This window comes from Molothrus ater, chromosome 36, assembly GCF_012460135.2.
Source record: "Molothrus ater isolate BHLD 08-10-18 breed brown headed cowbird chromosome 36, BPBGC_Mater_1.1, whole genome shotgun sequence".
Taxonomy (NCBI): domain Eukaryota; kingdom Metazoa; phylum Chordata; class Aves; order Passeriformes; family Icteridae; genus Molothrus; species Molothrus ater.
In genome coordinates, this window is record NC_071663.1 from 637345 (window position 1) to 647557 (window position 10213).

The 10213-nt window shown below is 69.4% G+C and overlaps 2 protein-coding genes across 4 annotated transcripts; both read right to left on the bottom strand.

Annotated features, from left to right (window-relative positions):
* Window positions 1–471: 471 nt before the first annotated feature.
* Window positions 472–6379, bottom strand: ZNF653 (zinc finger protein 653). Of its 3 annotated transcripts, none has more exons than XM_054518148.1 (9): window positions 6046–6379; window positions 5370–5413; window positions 4878–5087; window positions 3559–3909; window positions 2467–2611; window positions 1826–1958; window positions 1381–1483; window positions 1170–1296; window positions 472–1075 (listed from the first exon to the last, which is right to left on the bottom strand). In XM_054518148.1, the coding sequence occupies exons 1-9, from the start codon at window positions 6345–6347 to the stop codon at window positions 973–975; spliced, it is 1518 nt and encodes a 505-aa protein (XP_054374123.1). In that variant the 5' UTR covers window positions 6348–6379; the 3' UTR covers window positions 472–972. The 3 variants fall into 3 exon arrangements, with proteins under 3 accessions (XP_054374123.1, XP_036255954.1, XP_036255955.1); XM_036400061.2 differs by having other exon boundaries at window positions 1170–1235; window positions 6046–6376; XM_036400062.2 differs by having other exon boundaries at window positions 1170–1269; window positions 6046–6376.
* A 537-nt stretch (window positions 6380–6916) lies between these two features.
* Window positions 6917–10141, bottom strand: ECSIT (ECSIT signaling integrator). The gene is made up of 7 exons (XM_036400063.2): window positions 9791–10141; window positions 9012–9540; window positions 8433–8656; window positions 8276–8330; window positions 7680–7828; window positions 7271–7373; window positions 6917–7197 (listed from the first exon to the last, which is right to left on the bottom strand). Exons 1-7 carry the CDS (start codon window positions 9851–9853, stop codon window positions 6935–6937), a joined length of 1386 nt encoding a protein of 461 aa, XP_036255956.1. The 5' UTR covers window positions 9854–10141; the 3' UTR covers window positions 6917–6934.
* Window positions 10142–10213: the final 72 nt, after the last annotated feature.

The following is a 10213-nucleotide window of genomic DNA, read 5'->3' on the forward strand; positions in this document are numbered from 1 at the left end:
TGGGTTCGTCCGCGCCCCACCCCCCAAAAAGAGATGGGTCGGTCCGGCCCCCCCCCCCCAAAAAAAAGAACCGAGCCCCCCGAGACCCCCCGGGCCCCGCCCACGGAGGAGGAGGAGGAGGAGGAGGAGGAGGAAGGACGAAGGACGGGGAGGGATGGAGAGGAGGAGGAAGAAAGAGGGAATGGAGGAGGAGGAGGAGGAAGGAGCGGAGCAGAAAGCGCAGGAAGGGTGGGGGGGGATGGACGAGGAGGAGGACGAGGAGGAGGAGGAGGAGGAGGAGGAGGAGGAGGAGGAGGAGGGCGATGAAGGCCGCGGGCGCCGCCGCCGCCGCCGCTTCAGCACCGGGGACAGCGCCGAGCCCGAGCGCGGCTGCCCCGAGGGGCGGCGCCCCCCGAAATGGGGAGGGGGCAGCGCCGAGGGACCCCCCCAGACCCCCCGAGCCCCCCCCCCCCCCAAAAAGAAACCATCACAAAAATTCCCGATTTTAATGGAGTGAGGGGAGGGGGGGTCCTGGGGGGAGGGGGGCGCAGACCCCCGGGACCCCCCCCCAAAAAAAAAACCCCAGGTGTCGCCGGGGTGGGGGGGAGAAGTGACAATAAAGGAAATAAATAAATAAATAAATAGATAAATAAATAAATAGATAAATAAATAAATGGTGAGGGGGGGGCAACAGGGGGGGTCACCTGGGGGGGTCACCTGGGGGGGACAGGTGAGTCAAGGGGGCCCAGGTGGATCTGGGGGGGTCCAGGTGAGTGTCCAGGGGGGCCCAGGTGAGTTTGGGGGGTCCCAGGTGAGTCCAGGGGGGTCCCAGGTGAGTCTGGGGGGGCCCAGATGATTCCGGGGGGGGGTCCCAGGTGAATCCAGGTGGGCTCAGGTGACTCCAGGTGAGTCCAGGTGACTCAGGGGGGGTCCCAGGTGACTCCAGGTGACTCCAGGTGGCCCGGGGGGGTCCCAGGTGGCCCGGGGGGGTCCCTACGTGCCGCGGGGCTCGGGGCGCCCCTGCAGCCCCCCGTGTCTCCGCATGTGCCAGGTGAGGGAGGCGCGCTGGCGGCAGCGGAACCCGCACACCTCACACCTGGGTGGGGGGGGCCAGGTGGGGTCAGGTGAGCCCGGGGACCCCTCCCCACCCACACCTGGCGGGACCCCCCCCCCCCCCACCTGTCACTCACTGCAGGGGCGCCTCCCCCGTGTGCGTCCTCCTGTGCACCTCCAGGTGGTTCCTGCGCTTGAAGGACCTGGCACAGGTGGCGCAGGTGAACTCCCGCGCACCTGGGGGGCGATGGGGGGGGGGCTCACCTGGGAGGGGCCGGCGGGTAACGCCCCCCCCCGCAGGGAGCGGGGAGGGGCCGGGGGGGGCGCAGCGCACCTGGGGGGTCTCACCTGAGTGCCCGGCCCTGTGCTTGGCCAGGGGGAAGCTCCTCCCACAGCCGGGCTGGGGACACACCTGGGCACGGGGCCGGCGATGAACCTGGCGCAGGTGGGTCTGGGGGGCACCGGGGGGGTCAGGGGGGTCCGGGACAGGTGAGGGGGGGTCTGGGACAGGTGAGGGGGGGGGTCGGGACTGGTGAGGGGGGTCTGGGACAGGTGAGGAGGGGTCCAGGACAGGTGAGGGGGGGGTCCGGGACAGGTGAGGGGGGTCCAGGACAGGTGAAGGGGGGTCCAGGACAGGTGAGAGGGGTCCGGGACAGGTGAGGGGGGGTCCGGGACAGGTGAGAGGGGTCCAGGACAGGTGAGGGGGGGTCCAGGACAGGTGCAGGTGAGGGGGGGGGTCCAGGACAGGTGAGGGGGTCCGGGACAGGTGAGGGGCTCCCCCCCCTCCAGGTACCTGAACGCTGCTGAGGGTCCTGAACTCCTGCCCGCAGGTGGGGTGGGGGCAGCTCAGGGGCTCGGGGGGGTCCTCGGGGGGCTCTGGGGAGGGGGCTCGGCCCCTTCGGCTCCGCCGGGGCCTGCAGGGCCGGCTGTGACCCCCCCCCCCAGCAAAAAAGGTGGGGGACAGGTGGCAGAGGAGCTCACCTGAGCGCCCCGAACCCAGAACGACCCCTCCCCACAAACAAACTCCCCAAAACTCCCAAATCTGCCCAAATAAAACAGTCACAGACCCCCAAAACCCTCCCAGGACCCCCTAAACCCCCCTAAACCCCCCCAGGGACCCCCTAAACCCCCCTAAAAACCCCCAGGGCCTCCAGGGCCCCCCCAAAGCCCCTCCAGGACCCCCTAAGGACCCCCTAAATCCCCCCTAAACCCCTCCAGGGACCCCCCAAACCCCCTCGAAGTCCCCCAGGGACCCCCCAAAGCCCTTCCAGGACCCCCTAAACCCCCCCAGGACCCCCCAAAGCCCCCCAGGAACCCCCTAAACCCCCCCAGGGACTCCCTAAACCCCCCCAAAGCCCCTCCAGGACCCCCTAAACCCCCCCAAGGACCCCCTAAGCCCCCTCAGGCCCCCCAAAGCCCCCCGGGCCCCCCGACCTCTCTGGCTCTTTGGGGATCTCGTAGATGATCGCCGACCCCTCGGGCTCCTCGGCTGGGGAGGGGTCCCGGGGGGGCTCCGGAGGGGGAGGGGGGGGCGGCTCCTCCTGCTTCAGCCTCAGCAGCGGCTCCTCCTCATCCTCCTCTGCCGTCAGTGGGGCTGCTGAGACCCCCGGGACCCCCCAGCTCCCGCCCCGGCCCCGTTCTGGCCCCCAGACCCCCCTGAGCCCCCTGAGCCCCCTGAGCTCCTGACCCAAATCTCCCCAAATTCCCCATTCCTGACCCAAACCCCCCGTTCCTGACCCCAAATTCCCCATTCCTGACCCAAACCCCCTGTTCCTGACCCCAAATTCCCCCATTCCTGACCCCAAATTCCCCATTCCTGACCCAAACCCCCCGTTCCTGACCCCAAATTCCCCCATTCCTGACCCCAAATTCCCCATTCCTGACCCCAAATCTTCCCCAATCCTGACCCCAAATTCCCCATTCCTGACCCAAACCCCCCGTTCCTGACCCCAAATTCCCCCATTCCTGACCCAAACCCCCCGTTCCTGACCCCAAATTCCCCCATTCCTGACCCAAACCCCCCGTTCCTGACCCCAAATTCCCCATTCCTGACCCCAAATCTTCCCCAATCCTGACCCCAAATTCCCCATTCCTGACCCAAACCCCCCGTTCCTGACCCCAAATTCCCCCATTCCTGACCCAAACCCCCCGTTCCTGACCCCAAATTCCCCATTCCTGACCCCAAATCTTCCCCGACCCCCCCATTCCTGACCCCAAATCTTCCCCATTCCTGACCCCAAATTCCCTATTCCTGACCCCAAATTCCCTATTCCTGACCCCAAATTCCCCATTCCCGACCCCAAATCTTCCCCAATCCCATTCCTGACCACAACTCCCCCCATTCCTGACCCCAAATCTTCCCCAATCCTGACCCCAAATTCCCCAATTCCCGACCCAAACTCCCCATTCCCGACCCCAAATCTTCCCCAGTCCTGACCCCAAATTCCCCATTCCCGACCCCAAATTCCCCATTCCTGACCCCAAATCTTCCCCGACCCCCCCATTTCCCCCCCTCCCCCCCCTCACCTGTCTTGCCGGGCTGTGGCTCCTCAGGCGCGGGGGCGGGGAAGGCGCCGCCCGCCCCTCCCTGGAGCAGCACCTGGAGCGCCCCCCCCGGGCCGAGCTGGAGCCCCCCCGGGCCGAGCTGGAGCCCCCCCGGGCCCGGGCAGCCCAGCAGCAGCAGGGGCGGGGGGAGGGGCAGGCACAGCACGGCCTCCAGAGCCTCGGGGGGGGGCGGGGGGGGGTCCGGACCCCCGGGGGGGGGGGGGGGGCACCGCGGGACCGCCCCCCCCCGGGCTGGAGCCGCCTCAGAGCCGGAGCTGCAGCCCCCCGAGGAGGAGGAGGAGGAGGAGGAGGAGGAGGAGGAAGAGCCGGGGGCTGCGGGGAGGGAGGGGGGGGAGAGTCAGGGGGAGGCTCTGCCCCCCCCCCCCGGGTGAAAAATCCCTCGGGAAACCCCAAAAATGCCATGGAGAGCCCAGAACCGTCCTCGAGAGTCCAAACAGCCCAGAAAGAACTCGGGCTGCCCCCCCAAAGCCCCCCAGAGCCTCCTTTGTCCCCGTCCCGTGTCCCCAGGAACAGGAACATCCGTTCACCCCCCAAAAGGTGCCCAGGTCACCCCAAACCCCCCCAGAGCCCATCCCTGCCTGTGCCCCACTCCCAGCGCCCCAAAGCCCCCAGACCCCACACACCAAAACCCCCAAACTCCACATCCCCCACACCTCAAACCCCACACGCAGCACCCCAGAACCCCAAACCCCACATCCCCACACCCCAAGTCCCATGCACCCCCCAAAACCGCCAGACTCCAAACCCCACAAACTCCCCACACCCCAAACCCCCAAACTGCAAACCCCTCATCCCCCAGACCCCAAACCCCACACACCCCAAAGCCCAAACCTCACACACCCCAAACCCCACACACCCCAAAGCCCAAACCCCACACACCCCAAACCCTCAAAACCTCACACAACCCAAACCCTCCACACCCCAATCCCCAAACCCCAAACCCCCAAACCCCCAAAACCTCACACACTCCAAACCCCAAACCCCAAACCCCCCAAACCCTCACACACCCCAAACACCCAAAACCCCAAACCCCCTGACCTCCCAAACCCCCAAAACCCCAAACCCCCAAACCCCAAACCCCCAAACCCCCAAAACCCCAAACCCCAAACCCCACACACCCCAAACCCCACACACCCCAAACCCCACACACCCCACACCTCACACACCCCAAACCCCAAAGCCCCCACACCTCAAACCCCACACACCCCAAACTCCAAAACCCCCCAAGCCCCCCTGACCTCCCAAACCCCCCAAGTCCCCCGGGCCCCCCCAGTGCCCACCGTCCTCGCCCTCGGAGCCGCTGTGGGGCCGCAGGGGCGGGTGCAGGTCCTGGAAGTAGCGGTGCCCGCGCTCGCACTGCCACACGGCCGTGGTGAGCAGCCCCAGCGCCGGCTCCAGCTCCGCCAGGCGCGGCTCGTACGGGCAGCGCTGGCCGTGGTCCTCGTACCACAGCACCGCGTGCCGCAGGCAGTTCACGTTCCGCCGGCGCCCTGAGGGGTGGGGGAGCCCGGAATGAGGGGGCCGGACCCCCGAATCGGGGTATGAACCCCCAAAGTGAGGGGCAGAACAGCAGAGCCCCGGAGCGAGGAGCAGCGCCCTCAGAGTGAGGGGCAGAGCCCCCAGACTGGGGTCATGACCCCCAAAATGAGGGGCAGAACCCCCCAAAACGAGGGGCAGAACCCCCGAAATGAGGGGCAGAACCCCCCAGAGTAGAGTGAGGGCCCCTGGGGTGAGGGGCTTCCCCCCCAGCCCCCCAAAGATCCCGCACTCACTTTTTTTGCGTTTGGGTTTTTTCGGGAGCTGCTCCCAGGGTTTGCTGCGGAGAGAGAGCGATGGGAGAAGGGGAAGGGCCCCCAGCCTTCCTCCCCAGCCTCCCTCCTCCTCCTCCTCCTCAGCCTAACCCTGCTCCTTTCCACTCCCTTCCGCCTCCTTATCCAGCCCCTCGCTTCCATCCTCATCCTCATCCTCCCAGCCTTCCTCCTCCTCCCTCCCTCCCTCCCCTGGACCTTCCTCCTCCTCCTCCTCCTCCTCCTCCCTCTGCCCGTTCTTCATCCCCCAGGAGCGTGAGGAAGAGCAGGGAGAGGCAGGAGAGGAAGAGGGACGGAACAGACAGAAGGGGACGAGGAAGAAGAGACTGAGGAAGAAGAGGGTGAGGAAGAGGAGGGTGAAGAAGAGGAGAACGAGGAAGAGGAGAAGGAGGAAGAGGAGCAGGAGCAAGGCCGGTAACCCGCCCAGTGCCGCTCCAGCACCGCGGACAGCTCCCGCCCGCTCCCGCCGAGCCCCGGGCCCGCTCCGCGCCCCCAGCCCCGCTTGGGGGGACCCCGACAGCGACCCCCAACCCCCCCAAACCCCTCCGGGACCCCTCCCCACCCCCCCAGCGCCCCTTCCCCCGGTTCTCCCCGGTTCCTCCCGGCTCCCCCCGGCTCCCCCCGGCTCCCCCCGGCTCACCCTCGCCGCCCGTTGCGCTGGCCCCGCTCCAGCCCCAGCAGGTAGGCCGCCAGCTTGGCGTCGCTCCATCCGCTGCGGCGCCGCAGCTCCACCCAGGGCCCGTGCGCCTCGCCCAGGTACACCCGCCGCACGTCGTACTTCTTGCGCGACTCCAGGCGCCGCCGCGCGCGGTCGGTGTCGGTCAGGCGGGGCCGGCCCCGCGCTTTGCGGCCCCCGCCGGGCTCGGGGCCCGCCCCGGGACCACCGGGACCCCCCCCGGGACCCCCCCCGGGCCCGCCGGGGCCGCGCTCGGCCGCGCTCATGCCGCGGCGCGCTGAGGTGACGTCACCGAGGCGTCGCGTCGCGCTGTGATGATGTCGCGGCGGCCGTCGCGGCGCTCGGTGCGCATGCGCGGGACGAGCTCTGCCCCAGCTCCCGGGGTTTTGGGGAGGGGTCCCGAGAAACTCACTGGGGACCCTTCAAAGGGACCTCCAGAACTCACCAGGGACCCCCCAAACTCACTGGGGACCCCCGAAAGGACCCCTGAAACTCACCGGGGACCCCCCAAGTGCCCCCCAAATTCATTGAGGACCCCCCCAAGAGAGCCCCAAACTCACTGGGGACCTTCCAAACTCATCGGGGACCCCCGAGTGCCCCCCAAACTCACTGGGGACCCTCAAGGGACCCTCAGAACTCACCGGGGACCCCCCAAATGCTCCCCAAACTCACCCAGAACCCACTGGGTTTGGGGGGCGCGACACTGGGAACAGGAATCGACATCTGAGCACCCCCAAAATCCCCTCTTATGACCACGAGGGGCACACAAACCCCTCAAAACCCCCCCCCACGACCCCTCCCCAGCACCCCCGGACCCCCAAAATCACGACACCCCTTCTCCATCACACCCCGTTTATTCCCCACTCTTTCCGGGGGTCTCTCCCCCCGGCTCCCGCCCCTCGGGGGGCTCCAGCCCCGCGCCCGGGGGGCTCCCCTGGCCCAGCCGGGGTCTCGGGGGGGGTTCGGCTGCCGGGTCCGCCCCCGGTTTGAGGCGGAAGATGACGGGCGTGGATTCCAGGGCCGGGTTCTGCTCCTGCAGCGCCGCGATCCACCGGGCCAAGGAGCGGCGCTCGGCCCCGCCCGCCACGCACAGCGCCAGCACCGGGCCCTCCTCCACTGGGGGGGCACGCGGGGTCAGGGCGGGCGGGGGGACACCCCGGACCCACCCCCGGACCCCTCCCCAAATCACCTCTGTCCACGGCGAAGTCGTTGTCGTCCCAGGGGCCGCGCTCCAGCTCCAGCTCCAGGTGCAGCGGGAAGTAAAAACTGCGCTCGGGGTCCGGGGGGGGGTCCTGGGGCGAAACGGGGGGGGTTTGGGGGGACCCCAGGTGTGCCGGGTTCTGGGGGTCCCGGCCCACCTGTCCTGGCCCCACCATGACCCCCCCCATGACCCTCCAGGCCTGCCAGGAACCACCCAGGACCCTCCAGCCCCCCCCCCCGAGCCCCCCAGAACCCCCCATGACCCTCCCTCGACCCCCAAGCCCCCCCATAACCCCCCAGGAGCCCCCCCAGAACCACCCAGGCCCCCCATAACCCCCCTATGACCCTCTCAGGACCCCCCAGGCCCCCTCTATGACCCCCCCAGGCCCCCGACTGACCCTGAGCTGGGGGGGCAGGGGGTCCCCCCGCAGCACGAAGTATTTGAGGAGGGTCCCGCGGAGCCAGAGGGGGAACGGCCCCTCCACGAACACCGGGCGGGCAGGGCCGTGCTGGGCCAGGAGCTCCCGCTGATCCTGGCTCTGACAGCCTGGGGACATTGGGGGGGACATGGGGGACACTGGGGGGACATTGGGGACAATGGGGACACCGGGCAGGGCCGTGCTGGGCCAGGAGCTCCCGCTGATCCTGGCTCTGACAGCCTGGGGACATTGGGGGGGACATTGGGGACACTGGGGGGGACATTGGGGACATTGGGGACACCGGGCAGGGCCGTGCTGGGCCAGGAGCTCCCGCTGATCCTGGCTCTGACAGCCTGGGGACAATGGGGATAATGGGGGGCACATGGGGACGCCAGGCACAGCTGGCAACAGCCAAACCCAAACCCAGGGACACCAAACCCTTCACAGAGACCCTCAGGGAACCCTAAACCCAACCCAGGGACCCCAAAGCCCACCCCAAACCCCTCACAGGGAGCCCAAATCCCCCGAACCCAAAGCCAGCCCCGCCAGGGCACCCCAACATCCCCAGCACTCACTGAGGATGAAGGGCTGGACGGAGCCTTCATCCTCCCCTGAGTCTGGCACTGGTGCCTGTGGATGACAGCGATGGTGGCCCCGGGGTCACAGGCCATGGGCTGCAGCCCCAGGCTCAGTGTCCCCCCATGTCCCCTGTCACCCCCGTGTCCCTGTCACCTGGATGACACTGATGACAGCCCCGGGGTCGCAGGCCATGCGCTGCAGCCCCAGCCGTGCAGCCTCCAGGCCGGGGGGGATTGGCCGGGGGGGCTGTGGGTGGGGGTCCAGGTGCCGCAGGCGCGGCAGCCAGAACTGCATCCGCTGCAGCTTCCGCATGGGGCGGCTGCGGGGCCCGAACACCCCCAGCAGCAGGAACCGCGTCTCTGCGTCCGGCATCACACCTGGGGGGACATTGGGGACAGGCTGGGGACAGGCTGGGGACATGAGGGATATTGGGGACACAGGGAGGCACCAAGGGGCCTGGGAGGCCACGGGATGGGCACGAGGGGACACGAGCGGACATGGAGAGACGCAAGCAGTGACAACACAAGGGACAACGGGGGGACACCTGGGCACACCAAGCAGGGCACACAAGCAGGCACACGCAGCAGCACGGGCGGCTGAGGTGTCCCCTGTGTCCCAACGCAGAGCCACCCCTTGATCCCACGCAGAACTGTGCTGTGTCCCCAGGTAGGGCTGTTCCTTGTCCTGGCTGTCCCCAGCTGTCCCCAGCCGTCCCCAGCCGTCCCCACTCACCGTAGCGCTCCATCTGCTCGAGCAGGCGCAGCCCGCACTCCTGCTGCCGGGGGAAGGGGAACAGCAGCCTCTGCACGGGGCCCCGGGGCACCCAGGCCCCGCGGGGCAGCAGCCGCAGCAAAGCGTTGTAGGCGCCCAGGCTGCGCTCGGCCCCCAGCGCGGGCAGCGCCGCCAGCGCCGCCTCCACCAGCGCCAGGCGGCCCCCGCGGCCCGGCGGGGCCCGGGACAGCTCCCGCAGCGCCGCCTCGAACGCGGCCCCGGGGTCGGTGCGGCCGCCGCTGGCGCCGGCGTCACCGTGGGTGTGCTCGTGGTGAGACCCGCGGGAGCGGAGGCGGCGCAGGGGGGGCTTGGGGGTGGCACCCCCTGAACTGTCACCCCCCGAGGTGGCACCCCCCGAAGTGTCGCCTCCCGAAGTGTCGCCCTCCGCGGGGCCGCGGCTCGGGGCTCTGCGGGGTTTTGGGGTCCCCTCGGTGTTGTCGCCCTCCTCGGTGGGGACACGCGCGGGGCGCTGGCACAGGCTGCGACAGAGCTGGGGAGGGGGAAAAGGGGTCACACCACGGCTGTCCCCCCGTGTCCCTCCGTGTCCCCACTGTCCCCTCGAGTCCCCGCTGTCCCCTCCTGTCCCGGTGCCCCCCGTGTCCCCCCTCGGTCCCTCCGGTGCCCACCGAACCGCCTGTCCCCCCACACCCCCACCTCCCTCTGTCCTCCCCTTGTCCCCGATGTCCCCCCGTGTCCCCCCCGTCCCCTCCCTCCCGGTGTCCCCCCGGTGTCCCCCGCACCTCCGGCGCTGCGGGGCCGCCCCAGAGGCGCCGGGGCAGGGCGCGGAGCCAGCCCAGCCGCATGTCGCCGCTGTCGCGGTGTCGCCGCTGTCGCCGCTGTCGCGGTGTCGCCGCTGTCGCGCTGTGCCCTCACGGCCGGGCCCCGCTGTCCCCACACCGGGTCGCGCCGCTGGGCGCCGCCATCTTGGCTGGATCAGTGGGCGGGGCCTGCCGGGCGCAGCCAATCACCGCGCGGCTTTTCTCGGCGGGCGCGGTGATTGGCAGGCAGCGAGGGGCGGTGCTCGGAGGGGGTTCCCCCGTGACGTCAGAGCGGGACCCCGGGATGAGCTCAAGGACGGGGATCAGCGGTGACGTCACGGGGGGTGAACGGTGACGTCAGAGCGGCACCAGCAGCCCCGGAGTGGGGGGGAGGGGTTCCCCAAA